This window comes from Chiloscyllium punctatum, chromosome 14, assembly GCF_047496795.1.
Source record: "Chiloscyllium punctatum isolate Juve2018m chromosome 14, sChiPun1.3, whole genome shotgun sequence".
Lineage (NCBI taxonomy): Eukaryota > Metazoa > Chordata > Chondrichthyes > Orectolobiformes > Hemiscylliidae > Chiloscyllium > Chiloscyllium punctatum.
Window position 1 is genome coordinate 342003 of NC_092752.1, and position 17770 is coordinate 359772.

General features: G+C 41.9%; 1 protein-coding gene across 2 annotated transcripts in view; it reads left to right on the forward strand.

Moving 5' to 3' along the window:
- Positions 1–17770, forward strand: part of wdr32 (WD repeat domain 32) — an 88037-nt gene that overhangs the window by 49781 nt on the left and 20486 nt on the right. Inside the window, exon 5 of one of the 2 annotated variants that reach the window (XM_072583700.1) lies at positions 10340–10450. The exons of the other annotated variant lie outside the window; for it this stretch is intronic. Coding sequence (XP_072439801.1) covers positions 10340–10450 — 111 coding nt within the window. The remainder of the gene's footprint in view (positions 1–10339; positions 10451–17770) is intronic. 2 annotated transcript variants of the gene reach the window in all.

The window sequence follows — 17770 nt, forward strand, 5'->3', positions numbered from 1 at the left end:
GCCTGCTGCTATTACCGCTAGGCTATTAATTAAGAAACTCAGGTAAAATTCTGGGGACTCCACTTTGAATTCAGTAACAAATCTGAGTGAGTCAGATGATGACCATGAACCTTCATGGAGATAAAACTGCTATCCTTACCTGGTCTCTGTCACAGCAATGTGGTTATAACAATAGCTGTAAAGTCTAAAAAAAATGAAACCAGATGTATCACCTGGCATCAACCTGGGTGTTGGAAACAATAATGATACGAAAAGCTCTGTGAACTCTACAAATAGAATCATAGAGTCATAGAGATGTACAGCACAGAAACAGACCCTTGGGTCCAACTTGTCCATGCCGACCATATATCCCAACCCAATCTAGTCTCACCTGCCAGCACCCGGCCCATAGCCCTCCAAACCCTTTCTATTCATATATCCATCCAGATGTCTTTTAAATGTTGCAATTGTACCAGCCTCCACCACTTCTTCTGGCAGCTCATTCCATACATGTACTGCCCTCTGCATGAAAAAGTTGCCCCTTAGGTCTCTTTTTTCTTTATATCTTTCCCATCTCGCCCTAAACCCTAAATCTAGGGTGGAGACGCCAAAGTGGGAGAGCTGTCTCTCAGATAGTGATTAGATCAGTGTGGTGCTGGAAAAGCACAGTAGGTCAGGTAGCATCCGAGGAGCAGGAAAATTGATGTTTTGGACAAAAGCCCTTCACCAGAAATAGAGACCTCTCAGGTAGGTCTAGCAATCACCTAACCTCAACCTCATCATAATTACAGAAACATTCTTTACAATGTCCCAGATATATGTCCAGTTCCAGTGGCAGGACAGACCCAGAAGAGGTGGCGGCACAGGATTTGCTGCGAGAGTCCTCCATGTTGACTCCGGACCCTATGAAGTCCATGAAACCCGCTTATTGATTACCATGTGTCATAAGACCATAGGTATAGAAACACAATTAGGCCAATTGGCCCGTTGAACCTGCTGTGCCATTCCATTATGGCTGATATGTTTCTCAACCCCATTGTTCTGCCTTCTGCCAGTAACTTTTGATGTCCTTATGAATCAAGAACCTAAATACCTCTGTTTGAAGTACACTCAGTGACATGACCTCCACAGCCTTCTGTAAAATTCAGATTCACCACCTTCTGGCTGAAGAAATCCCTCCTCCTCTCAATTTGAAAGGGTCTTCCCTGCACCAAGAAGCTATGCCCTCGGATCCTCTTCTCTTGTACTACTGGGAAGCTATTCTCCACATTAGATTAGATTACTTACAGTGTGGAAACAGGCCCTTCAGCCCAACAAGTCCACACCGACCCGCCAAAGCGTAACCCACCCAGAACCATTCCCCTACATTTACCCCTTCACCTAACGCTACGGGCAATTTAGCATGACCAATTCACCTGACCATGTGCTTTATCAAGGCCTCTGCATACACAGTCACACTCCCTTGCAAAAGCCATCAAGTAGAGACCCAGAGAACCGCGTTACACCTTAGATGACAAGTATTCATTCCTGTGAACCTCCTCTTTACCCTGCCAAGGCCAGTACATCCTTTTGTAGATGCAGGGCCCAGAACTGCTCAGAACATTCCAAATGTGGTCTGATGAGAGATTCATACAGTTTCAGCTGTACATCTCTGCTGTTGTATTCTAGCCCTCTTGAAATAAATGCTAATATTGCATTTGTCTTCCTAACGGCCAACTGAACCTGCATGTTAATCTTAAAGAAAATCCTGAACTAGGACTCCCAAGTCCCTTTGTGAATCAGATTTCAGATGCCTTTCCCCATTTGGAAAATAGTCCACACAATTATTCTTCCTACCAAAGTGTATATCCTCACACTTTCCTACATTCTATGCCATCTGCCACTTTTTTGCCCACTTTCCCGGCCTGTCCAAGTTTTGCAGCCTCGCTGCCTCCCCAACACCACCTGTCACTCCACCCATCTTTGTGTTGTCTGCAAACTTAGCAACAATGGCCCCATTTTGTTCATCCAGATTGTAAATGTACAATGTGAATAGCTGTGGTCCCAATACTGACCCCTGTCAAACTCCATTAACCACTGGCTGCCATCCTGAAAAAGACTTCTCAGCAAGCAAACTTATATCCAGACTTCTGATGAAGGGTTTTTGCCTGAAGCGTCGATTTTCCTGCTCCTTGGATGCTGCCTGATCTGCTGTGCATTTCCAGTACCACTCTAATCTTGACTTCTTTATCCCCAGGCTCTGCCTTCTGCCAGTATGTTAATTCCCTTATCAATGTTTGATGGAGTGGTAATTAGCTGGGTTAGATTTGTCCTGCTGTGTGTACAGGACATATCTGAGCAGTTTTCCCACATTGTCTGGTAGATATCAGTGTTGTAACTGTCTTGGAACAGCTTGGTTATGGGCGCAACAAGTTCTATAGCACAAGCCTTCAGTCTCCTCTCAACCCTCAGTAAAGTGATGGAATGTATTATCAACAATGCTTAACAGTAACTTGCTTGCAGATGCTTAGTTTCAGTTCCAGCAGGGCCACTCAGTTTCTAACCATATTACAGCCTTAGTTTAAACATGAACAAAAAAGAAGCTGAATTCCAGAGGTGAGATGAGAGTGACAGGCTTTTATATCGAGGCTACATTTAAACAAGTGTGGCATCAAGGAGCCCTGGCTCCTTGGGGAGCTGATCTCTGTTTGGAGGTCATAGAACATTGAACAGTACAACACAGGAACTGGCCTTTTGGCCTATCATGTCTGTGCCTACTAATATGCCATTCTAAACTGATGCCAACTGCCTGCATGTGGTCGCATCCTCTATTTTGTGCCTGTTCAGGTGTCTGTCTAAAATGCCTCATAAGTGTTGCCACTTCCTCTGCCATTGCATTCCAGGCATTTACCATCCTCTATGTAACATCTCTTTGCACTTTTCCCTTCACACCTTCAATCAATGTCCCCTAATATTTGACATTTCCATTGTGGGCCAAAGACTCTTGACTATGCACCCTATCCATTTCTTCTCCTTGATTTTATATACTTCTATCAAGTCTCCCCTTAGCCTCTGACGCTCTAGCGAAAACAATTCAAGTTTGTCCAATCTCTCCTTTATAGCTGATTCACTCCAATCAAGGCAAAATCCTGCTAAACCTCCTTTGCACTCTCTCTCTAAAGCTGCCACATCCTTTCTTTAGTGCAGTAAATACAGGATGTTTCAGTTGTTTCAGTTACCTGCAGTTGAGCATGGCTGAAACATTCCAGAACCAGGGACCATGAGGCTGCCAGGAAGGTACATTGCCCATTTAATTGAATGGATTTGCTCCTATCTGCAGTTTTGGGCTTCCGCGGTAGATCCTGGAACATACCCCTTGCGAGTGCGGGGTTCTACTGTACTCCAGATTTGGCTTAACTAAAGTTTTATCGGCTGCAACGTGACTTGCCAACTTAGTGTATTCCGTACCCTGACTGATCCAGGCAAGCATGCCATATGCTGCCTTTACCACCTTATCCACTTGTGTTGCCACTTACTGCGTACTTTCCTTTTGCATTTCACTCCCCCAAAATACATCACTTCATACTTAGATCAAAATTCATCTTCCATTTCTCTGTCCAACTTTTCTGTCAAGCTGTATCCTTTAATAGTCTTACTCACTATCCACATCTCCACCAATCAGATCACTTACGTTTTCAATCTAAATCATTTTTATATTTATTTAATAAAACAACAGAGGTACCAGCACTGATCCTTGCAGAAGATCACTGATCACAGTCAGATAAATACTCTTTCACAACTACCCTCTGTCTTTTATAACCAAGCCAATTTTGAATTCCACTTGCCAACTCACCTTAGATGCCATGTGACTTACCTTCTGGACCAGGCGACAATGAGGAACTTCGTCAAAGATTTAATAAAGCCCATGAGGACAACATCCACTGTCTGATCCTCATCAGTTGTCTATGTTACTTCCTCAAAAATCTCAATCAAGTTTGTGAGACAAGAGCTCCCCTGCATAAAGCCATGCTGATTATCTTTGATTAGTCTATTCTTCTCCAAACATATCTGGCACATAGGAAGATGGTTGTGATTGTTGGAGGTCAATCTTCTCAGGTGCAGAACATCTCTGCAGAAATTCCTCACAGTAGTGCCCTAGGTCTAACCATCTTCAGCTGCTTCATCATGACTTTCTCTACATCATACGGTTATATGTGGGGATGATTGTGCAATGTTCAGCACCTCTCGTGACTCCTCAGATACTGAAGAAGTCCGTGTTCAAATGCAGCAACATGTAGACAATATCCAGGCTTGGGTTGAAAAGAAACAAGTAACATTCACACTGTACAAATGCCAGGCAATGACCATCTCCAAAAAGAGACAATCTAACTACCACCCTGAATGAATGAATTTCGGCATAGCTACCTCTTATTCAATAGAGTACTGAGTAAAAGCATAATTTGCATCCCCTCTTAGCAAGTCAGTGATTCAGATGGTAATTCATTTGGGGTGATAAAGAGTCATAGAGTTGTACAGTACGGAAACAGACCCTTTGGTCCAACCTGTCCATGCTGACCAGATATCCTAAATTAATCCAGTCCCATTGCCAGCATTTGGCTCATATCGCTCTAAACCCTTGCTATTCGTATACCCATCCAGATGACTTTTAAATGTTATTGTACTAGCCTCCTCCACTTCCTATGGTAGATTGTTCCAGACACACACCACCCTTTATGTGAAGAAGTTGCTCCTCAGCTTCCTTTTGTATCTTTCTCCTCTCACCCTAAACCTATGCCCTCTAATTCTGGACTCTCCCACCCCAAGGAAAAGACCTTGTCTATTTACCCTACCCATGGCCCTCATGACTTTACAAGCCTCTATAAGGTCACCCCTCAGCCTCTGACGCTCCAGGGAAAATAGTTCCAGCCTATTCAGACTCTCCCTACAGCTTAAATCTCCCAACCCTGGCTATAATCCTTATAAAACTTTTCTGAACTCTTTCAAGTTTCACAACATCCTTCCTGTAGCAGGGAGACCAGAATTGTACACAATATTCCAAAAATGGCCTAACCAATATCCTGTACAGCTGCAACATGACCTCCCAACTCCTATACTCAGTACATTGACCAATAATGGCAAGCTTACTAAACGCCTTCTTCACTATCCTAACTACCTTCAACTCCACTTACAAGGAGCTATGAACTTTCACTCCCAAGGTCCCTTTGTTCACCAACGCTCCCAGGACCTGACCATGAAGTGTACAAATCCTGTCCTGATTTGCTTTTCCAAAATGCAACATCTCACGTTTATCTGAAGTAAATTCCATATGCCACTTATTGGCCCATCTGATCAAGGTCTTGTACTCTGAGGTAATCTCCTTCACTGTCCACTACAGCTCCAATTTTGGTATCATCTGTAGACTTACAAGCATACCTCCTGTATTCACATCCAAATAATGGACCCAGCAGACCCAGCACCATTCCTTGTGGCGTACCTCTGGTCACCGGTCTCCAGTCTGAAAAGCAACCCTCCACCACCACTCTCTGTGTTCTACCTTCAGCCATATTTCATTGTTAATGTACTTGCCCTAAAAGGGACAATGTTGGCATAGATATAACAGCCAACAGCTGAACATTCTTACATTCTCAAGTTCCTAACTTTGCACAAAATGTCATGGAAGGATATTGCTTTTGGTTAGATTCGCTGAAAAACCATCCTGGAAAACAGTAAGTTCTCAGTAAACAATGTTGTTGCATTCCTGAGGCACATGACTTTCACTGTAACAGTATTGAGCAGATTAAAGTTTCCCATTGCAGCTAATGTGATAAGTGTAGTTTGGTTTTTCAGCCGTTTTGACATCAGACCAAGAGCATTAAACTCTAATCTGAAATGGTGACCATTCCTAAATTCCTACATTGATAAATGAAGCAACTGTTGATTTTATAAAAATAAAGTTAACAAAAGACACTTGCATAAGTGCAAGAGTAGGAAAGGTTTCGAGGGCTACAGGCCAGGAGCAGGCAGGTGGGACTAGTTTAGTTTGGGATTATGTTCAGCATGGACTCATTGGACTGAAGGGTCTGTTTCCATGCTGTATGATTCATTGACTAAGGTTGCACTCACAATAACGGTTAGAGTTCATTTGCTCAGCTGCCGACTTCATCTCGTGACAGACGATGATATCAATGCCTGAGTGGCCAAAGAACTTCCCAGTATTGGTGATAGATATTAGGAGTGTCAGTGGTGGAGTGGAGTGGAGGTGGGGAAGAGAAGCAGCTGAAAGGACTTTGTTGTGTTGGCGCACTGACCCTAATAGTGCAAAGAAAATTTGTGGAACATCACCCCAATCTGTGGTAACCTTGGAGGCACATGTTGGATCTCCTCCCAGGTCACCAGTAGGTGAGAAGGCGCTAGGAACTGCAGACCCAGGGCTGCTCCCTGCACCTCAGCCAAGATGCACCAGGGAGAGCAGAGCAGTGAAAAGCTTGACAATTAATGTTGTCATTGATGAGGTACATTGTGAGCTTATTTGTCAAAATATAGTTTGCATGTAAAATCACCTTGTTTAGCAAAGTTTAGCTTTAACATTTGTAAGTTATTTGGATGAAAAATCTTGATGTCTATTGCAAGATTTGTTATTACCGGCTCAGGCAGTTAGCTTTATCCAGCAGTGGCCCAAGTGGATCCTGGACAAAAGGGATGCAGCTGCCCTGCCAAAAGGCACTACCAGACAGCAGCCAGAAACAAGTAAGGGGGCCGTAGGAGGCCCACAACCCGATTAAACACAGGCCATTCAGCACTGACCCCAGTCAGTGTTACCTCAGGCTTCACAGTTGGAAGGTCTGCTAGAGGAGGTATTGTAAGTAAAATGTTACATTTGCTTTTTGCAAGTATTTTTCAATTTATTTTATTTTGAGTTATCTACTGCTGTAGGAATTTGGTCGTTTAAATGCAGTTCCAGTTCAATTTAGACAGTACAAGCATAATGTTTATTTTTTCCCCTACTAAAGTATTCCCTACAGAACCAAGTTAAAAATCCCACAACACCAGTTTATAGTCCAACAAGTTTAATTGGAAGCACACTAGCTTTCGGAGCGACGCTTCTTCATCAGCGTCGCTCCGAAGGCTAGTGTGCTTCCAATTAAACCTGTTGGACTATAACCTGGTGCTGTGCAATTTTTAACTTTGTACACCCCAGTCCAACACCGGCATCTCCAAATCATAATACAGCACCAGTTTTTATGTTGAAGCACTGATTCATTAGAATCACTGACATTTCAAGTCATGAATTTTCAGATATAATCCTGACTTTAAATAAAGATGTGTAAATCTTAGAACTTCAACCCAGGATTGGCAGGACATGGGGCATGAACTCTGGCAAGCAAAATTATAATGAACGTTCCCTGTTTTACTATTATAATAAAGCTGTGAAGATGCTGTTCCTTTAACAAGGTTATGTTGCTCTTGGTTTTTTTCAGAGAGGTGGTAAAAGACACAGACTCCGAAAAGTTTAAGTTGAAGGGTTGTAGGGCTAGTTTGATTATAGCTAACAGATATTGCCTCAGACAAAAGACTTTCAAGTCTTTTTAAAAAAAACACTTGTACAATGAAAGGAGAGTGGCCAGTTCTCCCAGCTCAGCTTTTTTCTGGTTTTTTGCAGTAGTGTTGAAAAAGCTGCTGGACCCAAAGAAGCAGGTCCATGCTGATCTCTCTCTGACTTCTTTCCTGTAAGAACCTGTATTTGATTTTACCGTTGTGCCAAGGCGTATTTTTGGGGATTGTTGCAAGTATTATGAACAGCATCATTAAGTTGAGGAAGTCTGTTGGGTTTTTGGATAGGTTGTTATTCTGTATTTTGTTCTCTTTTGTTTGTGTTTCATTCAGTAATCTTCTAAGTAAATTATGTTTGTTTAAAACTAAGTGGTTTGATCAGTGGCATCTCTCCTGGAATATCCACTTTACGTCTGCTTAAAACAACTAGCAAAGTTAGGGTCTGGGCTACATTCTTGACATGTTTTGAGAGGTCTGGCCTGGTCCATAACAAAGCAACATTGTCTGAATCAATATTATGAGGAATTATTGTTGGTTTTGAATATACCTACAGGTTACAGAGGATTAGCCCTGATCATATAGGTACACCCATCTTTCAAATGAAAAAGATCTCTCTTTCTTTTCTGGAGGAAATAGAGGCCATTGAGCTAAATTTTGGTGTTTTTGATTTTAACTCTGAAACAGGCACATCAGACACCAGACAACACTTGCATAAAAACTATCACGCCTCAGAAAGACATACAGTTCTAAATTTGAAACATCATATGTCCTTGTCCTAGCAATATGAATTATTCTGTGCATCTAACATCCGACAAAATAGGATTCAGAAGTTGAGAAATCAGTAGGAAATGTGACAGTAATGCTGTTCCCTTTTTGAGACTATACTATTCAGTTAGCACAAAGAATACAGAACTTGGAAGATAAAGAAGCTTGTTTTCAAAATTGCTATCAAACTCAGCTGTCAGTTTTTTGTCCAAAAAAAAAACAAATATGGAAACATTATCCACATGAAGTGAATGTAGTATGTAATACGGCTTGAAAAGAGAACATAGGAGCCTCCTGTGAAGCGCTTCTGTGATCTTTCCTCCGGCATTTATAGTGATTTGTATCTGCCGTTTCCAGTTGTCAGTTCCAGCTGTCCGCTGCAGTGGCCGGTATATTGGGTCCAGGTCTATGTGCTTATTGATTGAATCTGTGGATGAGTGCCCTGCCTCTAGGAATTCCCTGGCTGTTCTCTGTTTGTCTTGTCTGGTAATAGTAGTGTTGTCCCAGTCGAAATCATGTTGGTTGCCATCTGAGTGTGTGGCTACTAAGGATAGCTGGTCATGTCGTTTCGTGGCTGGTTGGTGTTCATGGATTTGGATTGTTAGCTGTCTTCCTGTTTGTCCGATGTAGTGTTTTGTGCAGTCCTTGCATGGGATTTTGTACAATACATTGGTTTTGCTCATGCTGGGTATCGGGTCCTTCGTCCTGGTGAGTTGTTGTCTGAGAGTGGCTGTTAGTTTGTGTGCGGTTATGAGTCCTAGTGGTCGCAGTAGTCTGGCTGTCAGTTCAGAAATGTTTTTGAAGTATGGTATTGTGGCTCGTCCTTTGGGTTGTGGCATGTCCTCATTCCATTGTTTTTCCCTTAGACATCTGTTGATGAAATTGCAGGGGTATCCGTTTTTGGCGAATACATTGTATAGGTGTTCTTCTATCTCTTTTTGCAGTTCTGGTGTACTGCAGTGTGTTGTGGCCCTTTTGAATAGTGTCTTGATGTAACTACTTTTGTGTGTGTTGGGGTGGTTGCTTTCATAGTTTAGGACTTGGTCTGTGTGTGTGGCTTTCCTGTAAACCTTTGTGGTGAATTCTCCGTTCGGTGTTCTCTGTACCGTCACGTCTAGGAATGGGAGTTGGTTGTCCTTTTCTTCCTCTCTAGTGAATCAGATTCCTGTGAGTGTGGCGTTAATGATCCGATGTGTGTTCTCTATTTCTGTGTTTTTAATGATTACAAAGGTGTCATGTCATCTACATATCTGACCCAATCAGTAAGCACATCGACCTGGACCCAATGTACCGGCCTTTGCGGCGGACAACTGGAACTGACAACCGGAAGCGGCAGAGACAAACCACTACAAATGCCGGAGGAAAGATCACAGAAGCGCTTCACAGGAGGCTCCCAAGCACTGAGGATGTCACCTAGACAGGGGATGAAATGTCTGCAACACAAACTCCCAGCTCGGCAAACAGAATCACAACAACGAACACCCAAGCTACAAATCTTCTCCCAAACTTTGAAAAGAGAGCAAATTACACGCACATCTTGTTTGCTGGGGAATGATAATTTGTTCATTTGATATGTAGAACCATAAGCTTGATTAGTGTTTCCAAAGTGTGGTTTGGACCTCAGGTGACATCTTCCACACTGCAGGGATTCTGTGTACTTATCCAGCAAGATCATTGTCTGTTGGTCATATGGATTTCATCCTCTACGACATTCAGCAACTGGACTGAATGCTAAAACAAATATTCTTGACGTTCTTGACAGTAATCGTAGTGAATATTTCTACTCCAAGTCTAGTAATTCCACTCAATTTAACTGGTTGAGAAGCAATTACATTTCACTGTAGATCATGAAAAGTGCTAAAGTTAATGATTTTTTGTCCAGGAAAGTTTCAGACACCTTTTTCTTTTTGGTCACTAATTTTTTAATCTTTTGACCTAAGCCACTCCCATCTCTATGGGTATACCCACTTACTATATCTCTATTTGGAAATCTATTATTTTATAAATATACTGGTAGTTTTGAATCATTTAAAAAAAAATAATATCTGTGTGCTTTTATGTCTAGATTTAACCATGTCATCTTGCAGCTTATCTGGTTTACAATCACATCAGATCGGCATTAACCAGAACTCAGGAAAAAACCCATCACAGTCTTGTGTTCGGATGGAGAGAGAAGGTAATGCTGATAACTGAGTGGTAACAGTTTTCTTTTGTAAGCCTTCTCCTTTAAAACATGGCTTTATTTAAATTTCTTTAGTGTTAATAAATGAAAATGATGACTAGTTTCAATTTAATTAATTGATGCAAAAGTGAAAAACCGACTTTGAAAATGTATGGGTCAATCTTATGTGTAAGTTGACCCCTTATTTGGGGCCAAAAAAATCTTTTATTTTCCATATATCTCGTGTAGAAGTTGATCCTAGTTGTTCACAGTTATAGATCAATATTTATGAGTCAGTGTGCCTGCCCATTGTGCTCCCTCCGGCGTTCCAATCTATTGGCCATACCACTTGGTTCTAGGTCATCCAGTCTGCCAACTGTCACGTTCAACTCCAGGTTTTCAGAATTACTGTAATGGTACAATAGTACAGGGCGACTGCCATATCTACTGAGTCGGTTTCTGTGGTTTCAGTTCCCTGCGGTTTACCATGGCCTGAATATATTACAGGGAACACTCCGGAACCAGGAACCGGGGGCTGCTAGGAAGGTAAGTTTCTCATTTAAATGAATGGGTTCGCACCTATCCGTGATTTCGGGCTTCCACAGTTGGTCTCATAAAGTGTCTCCTGTGGGTACGGGATGCATACTATACCATTCCACCAGGCAGAAATGAGACAGTTATTTTGTAGATAAATATTCAATAATGGCCATAATTATTTTTCCTATTGCTGTTTATTATTTTATATAGAGATCTGGCTCTTGTTTGTTCATTTTCTGACTCGTACCAAGCATGATTTTCATCCCCTCAAACAATACCTCGTGTGTGTTAGTTGACTCCCTAATTTCAGCTTTAAAAAAAACTTCGAAATTTGACCTATACACGAGTATATATGGTAAAACAAAAACAAAATTGATTAAACAGGTGGTGCGAGGTACAAAGAAGAAGCATTGAAAGGAACTTACATGGAGTATCATAATCAACCCAAAGAAAGAGCAGACTTGGCAGGTATCTGATTGGCAGGATCTCTGTTGGGGACTCAACTAATTCATGTATTGATTCATGAATTAGATGTAAATACTAGATACATTACAGAGAGAAAGCCACATTGTTAAAGATTGCCATTACTGAATTTGGAACCTCCGAAAGCTGTGACAAAATAAGCAAACATTCTTGGGTCCAAAGCAGATACCCTAATGATAGAACAGAGTACTTTCTATATGATGCAAACTTAGAAACATTGAGGATCTGAAAGGTTTTGTGGATCGTGTAAAAAATCATGAATGGATGTAGAAATTAATCAAGAATACTAATGGAAAGTTGGCCTTTAAAGCTGGAAGACTAAAATACTGTGGATGGATGTTGTACTATAGCGGTACAGGAGAACACTAGGTTACGAATGTGTACACAAGGCGAAACACAGTTCAGTACGAAACTTCCATTAGTAAGTATGAGCAAATGTTTGCATGTTGGATCCTTAAAATTATGGAATCTCGTACAAGTTTTTGTAAGTTGCGTATTTGTAAACTGGGGCCTTTCTTTACAAAGCTCTGGTGAGCTACATATTGCAGTTGTGGGACCATACTTTAAGCAAGACATGTAGCTATTGGAGGCAATACAGTATACATTTACTAGAATGGTAAGTAAACCTGGATGAAGTAGCTGAACTCTATGGGGATTGAGGATAAATGCTTTTGACATTGAGGCAAATAAACTGCAGATGCTGGAATCCAAGGTAGACAAGCAGGAGGCTGGAAGGATACAGCAAGGCAGGCAGCATGAAGAGGTGCAGAAATTGACATTTCGAGTGTAAGTCTTCAGGGTTGGGACTGGGTTTTGGGGGAGCTGCAAATAAAAGGGTTGGGGGGAGGGGGCAGGGTGGAGACAGGTAGTGGGTTTAACCTGGTTGGGAGATGGGAGGAATGAATCCGGTAGGTGGCTGAGAGAAAAGCAAAGTGGGGGAGGGGCTCTAGCAATAAAGACAGAGTCCCCCTTGACCTCACCTACCACCCCACCAGTCTCCGCATCCAATGCACCATCCTTAAACACTTCCGCCAACTCCATCTAGACCCCACCACCAAAGACATCTTCCCCTCCCCATCCCTCTCTGCTTTCCACAAGGATTATTCCCTTTGATAGTCCTTGGTTTGTGCCGTTCTCTCCATCAATCCCCCCGAACCCCAGGTACGTTCCCCTGCAACCAGAAAGGTGCAAAACCTGCTGGTACACCACCTCCATCCCGGGCCCCAAATAGTCCGTTCAGTTGAGACAGAGGTTCACCTGCCTCTCGTCCAACCTAGTTTGTGTCCGGTGCTCCCAATGTGGTCTTCTCTACATTGGAGAAACCAAACGTAAACTAAGGGAATGTTTCGCTATGCATCTTAGCAGGGGCTGACCAGGCCTCCCAGTCACCACCCATTTTAATTCCCCTTCCCACCCCCTTTCTGACATGACCATCCTTGGCCGCCTCCAATGCTACAATGAGCCAAACCGCAAATTGGAGGAACAATATCTCATTACCTACTTGGACAGCCTACAGTCTGGAGGACTCAACATTGAGTTCTCCAATTTCAAATAATCTCCCTCCCCATCTCCTGACTCCCTCCCATCCCCCAACTCATCCCCCCCATCCCCTAACCCCCTTCTCAGCCCCTCCCCTTCCATTCCATTCTTCTTAGCCACCTACCAGATTCATCCCTCCCATCAACCAACCAGGTCATACCCTCTACCTGTCTTCCCTCTACCTTACCACCCTGCAGCTCCCATTACACCCACCCCCAGTCCTGACAAAGAGTTAAACCCCAAAGCGTCAACTTCACCTCCTGATGCCTGGCTTGCTGTGCTTTTCCAGCTTCCTGCTTGATATTGAGGCAGCATTTAACTGAATGTGGCAATAAGGAGCACTATCAAAACTGAATTCAGTGAAATTCAGTAATGGTAATCTTTTGATAATTTGGATACTTAATGTACCTAATATTTATATCAAATTCATTAATAAATACCTGGAATAGTTCAGTCCCAAACACAGATCCTTATAAATCTCATCCTGCCAATCAGAATGTCTGCTAAGTCTGCTCTTTCTTTGGGAGAAAGTGAGGACGGTAGATGCTGGAGATCAGAGCTGAAAATGTGTTGCTGCAAAAGCGCAGCAGGTCAGGCAGCATCCAAGGAGCAGGAGAATCGACGTTTCGAGCATAATCTCTTCATCAGGAATTCTTGGATGCTGTCTGACTAACTGTGCTTTTCCATCACCACACTCTTTGACTTTGTTATCACATAATCTGCCATTACACACTACTTATTGTTAGCCAATAACAGTGTCCCCTAACAGCTATTCACTGTCAGCCAGATCATTATCAACTCCTTTGTCTGTCCAACTGTTCTTTCTCTTTTTGGAGTCTATTCTTACCCATCATTTACTCCTCACCTCTTCCCCCACACTATCTTTTGCGTATAAACCAACATTTTCTTAGCTACCATCAATTCTCTGGAGGGATTACCAAACCCAAAACATCAACTTTGGTTTCTGTTCGCAGATGCTGTTAGACCTGCTGAGTTTTTCCAGCAACTTCTGTTTTTGCTTCTGGTTTACAGCATCCACAGTTCTTTCTGTTTCTATTATAAGTGTTTCTAGAATCGGGAATTCCTTGGTAATGCCCTAAGCCCAACTATTTTCAGCGGCTTCATGACCTTCTTCTATCATAAGATCAGAAATGGAGACATTTGCTGTTGTTTGCACCAAGTTTGGTACCATTTATAGCTCCAAAGATATTGAAGAAGCCCATGTCCAAATGCAGTAAGGCCTGGATAAAATTCAGACTTGTAAAATTTCAGGGTTCAGTACTTCCCGATTGACAAGTAAAATTTATGCCACAACAGTTCCAGATGACAACCATCTGAGGAGCAGGAAAGTTGATGTTTTGAGCATAAGCTCTTCATCACTTTTCTGATGGTCAGCTCACCTGCTCCTCAAATGCTGCCTGACCAACTGTTCTTTTCCACCACCACACTTCTTGATTCTGATCTCCAGCATCTGCAGTCCTCTCTTTCTCCCAGACAATAACCACCTCCATCAAGAGAGAATCCAATTATCGCCCTTTGACATACGATGGATTACCATTGCTGAATTCCCATGGTTAATGTTCTGGGATTACCATTGACCAGAAAATGAACTGGACTAGCCATATAAATACTTGGCTTCAAGAGCAGGTGAGAGGCTGGAAATTCTGAAAACAGTAACTCACCACCTGACTTAGCAAATAGTGTCTGTCATTTACATTGCACAATTTACAAGTATGGTACAATACTACCCATTTGCCTGGATGGGTACAGATCCAACAACAATTGAAGCTTGACACCATCCAGGATACAATCCACTTTTGAAGAAGAGTACTAGATGTTAATTCTGCTTTCTCTTCACAGATGCCAACTGACTTAGGTTTTTCTAGCAATTTCTGATTTTAAAACAAGCCCCCTCATTGGTACCCTGTTTACATTTTTCACATTATTCCCTCCTCCACTGATACACAGTGGCAAAAGTGTACACCGTCTATCAAATCTACTACAACAATTCTCAAAAGCTTTTGACAGCACTTTCTACATCCAGAACCTCTACCACCTAGGACAAAGGCAACAGATAGATAGGAATATTGGCATTTTTTTCATTCAGCAGATGGGAGCCTTGCCTGGGCCAGCTCTTATTACCAATCTAAAGTTGCCCCTGTGAAGGTGATGATGAGCTGACTTCTTGAACTATGTAAGTAATCTCAATGTAGGGAGAGAGTTCCAGGATGTTTGACCCAGTGAGGGTTGGAACAGTGATACGTTTTCAAGTCAGTTAATTAAGTTAATGGGAAATGATAGGATTGTAGAGAGAAGCGAGAAGTTGGAGTAGGCTAATTGGACTCTCGAGAAATCCCCGTCATTCAATTACATTATGGCTGATTTTCCTGCATGGTCCCATTATCACTCTATCTTTACTACTTAGAAATCTATTAATTTCTGTTTTAAGGAACATTTTATGACTCGGCCTCTACACCCCACGGGTATAGAATTCCAAGATATACCTTTCTCTAAGTGAAGAAGTTCCTCCTCATCTTAAGTTTCCAATTACCATATTCTTTATAATAGATCTAGCATTATTATGCTAAGAGGTATGTTGTGACCTGTTTCTTCCCCCATCCTTTCACTAATAGTAGGATTATATTTGCTACCTTACAATCTGCAGAAACTGCCCTACAATCAATTTAAAGAACAGTATAATATATACCTGATGCTGTTTTTAGTGTGTCAACAGTTATCCAAAACTTCTGTTCTATACTTACTTTTTGTAGTAACTTAAAAGTGTATTTAGTCAGTCTTGTGTTTAGTCTGTTTGCTGCACTGATTGTCTTAAAATGCAAAATTTTGTGTCATCCAATCCTGATAAAAAATCCTTGTACAGTAGAACCTCCGTATCTGCGGAAATGGTTTCCGCGGTTTACCGCAGCCTGAAAATATTGCATGGAACATTCCAGAACCAGGGATCAGGGTGCTGCTGGGGAGGTATGTTTCCCATTTACATGATGGGTTTGCTACTGTCCGTGGTTTTGGGTATCCACGGTAGGTCTTGGAATATATCACCCACGGATACAGGGTGACTATTGTACAAGCAAACAGCATGGAAACAGACCTTTGTTATGGACTAAGACAGACTACTCAAAACATTATTAAGCAGGCGGCTCAGACCATAACTTTGCAATTTGTTTCGGTAAGTATACAGTGAAAATTACCTGGAATAAGTTAGCTAGGTTGACTACTAGATTTTAAAACAATCAAAAATCTATTCACAAAATTACACAATGAAATGCAAAGAACAGAATAAAGAACCCCTATCAGAACCCTACCTGTCCAACCAGACTTAATTACGCTGTTCCGAATATACACAACAGTCCCAATGAGCCAACTCCCTTTAAAAATCAGTATAAATGGAACACATACTTACAGCTTGAAGTTGAAGGGCAGAAAAGGAGAGAGAGAGAGGGAGAGCGTTTCCACACAGCTCCCTGTGGAATTTCCAACCAGTTCAAGACCGAACTAAAACTGCCAACCAGCTAGAGAGCTGACCACTCCCATTTTATTGTACAGGTGACTTCCAAAACATGACCACTTTGGCCTGAAGTCTCATCTGTTTATATATGAACAAAAGGCCTCTCAAAATCCTTTTTATCTCTCTACCAAACCAGACTGGTTGGAGCCTGGTGTATTACCCCTCTGAAAAAAAATCAAAGACAGTATCCTTGAGCCAAGGGACTAGCTTTGTGACGTATCTTGCCCCCCCCCACCCCAAAAAAAACCATCAATACTAAAAAAGAGCTTCATTTTTAACCCTTCAAAACCCAGATAGTAGTATAAACACACATATATACTATACTAACTATAAACATGCAAACATGCACAACCACATGCAAATTCAGACCACCAAACACTTCTTTGTATCATTGGAGTCTCGATAACGCATCAGCAATCATGTTTTTTGCAACCTGCCACATGCACAATTGTCAAATTGAATGACTGCAACAACAAGGTCCATCGAAACAGTCTGGCATTTATGTCCTTAAATTTTTCCACAAATGTCACTGAATCTCTGGAACTGTAGTACTGCTTTTTTGTCTACAGATAGGAAATTCCCCAATTACTTTTGTTTTCACATTCCGTGGGGCCATTTGTCCACGTCCAGTAACATGGCCCAGGAAGGTGACTTGGGCTTTGGCAAATTCACTTTTAGCTAGGTGTACCACTAAGCCTGCCTTCTGAAGTCAATGGTACAAGTCCGTCAATTCTGTAAATGTTCCTTCCAGGAGTGACTAAAAATCACCATGTCACTAATATACAGCACATGTTTGGGTAATCCGGCAATGACCTTATTAGTCAGTCTTTGAAATGTGGCTGAGCATTTTTCATAACAAATGGCATGGCTTTGAACTGATATAGTCCATTTGCTGTTACGAAAGCCAAAATTGCCTTTGCTCTCTCTGACAGAGGTACTTGGCAGTGGACTCTGAGCAAATTCAACTTCAAAATGTAAATTGCTTGTCCCACTTCTTCGACACAGTCCTCCAATCGTGGAATTGGATATGCATCAGTCTTTGTAATGGCGTTGACTTTGCGATAGTCCACACATAACTGTTGGGTATCATCTGGCTTTCGCACCATGACTATGGGTGAACTCCAGTCACTGTAACTCACTTCAATTATGCCATCTTGGAGCATTGCTCTATCTCCTTCTGAACCTGTACCAACTTTAGAGGGTTTTGTCTATAAGGATGTTGCTTAATCGGAACAGCATATCCTATATCT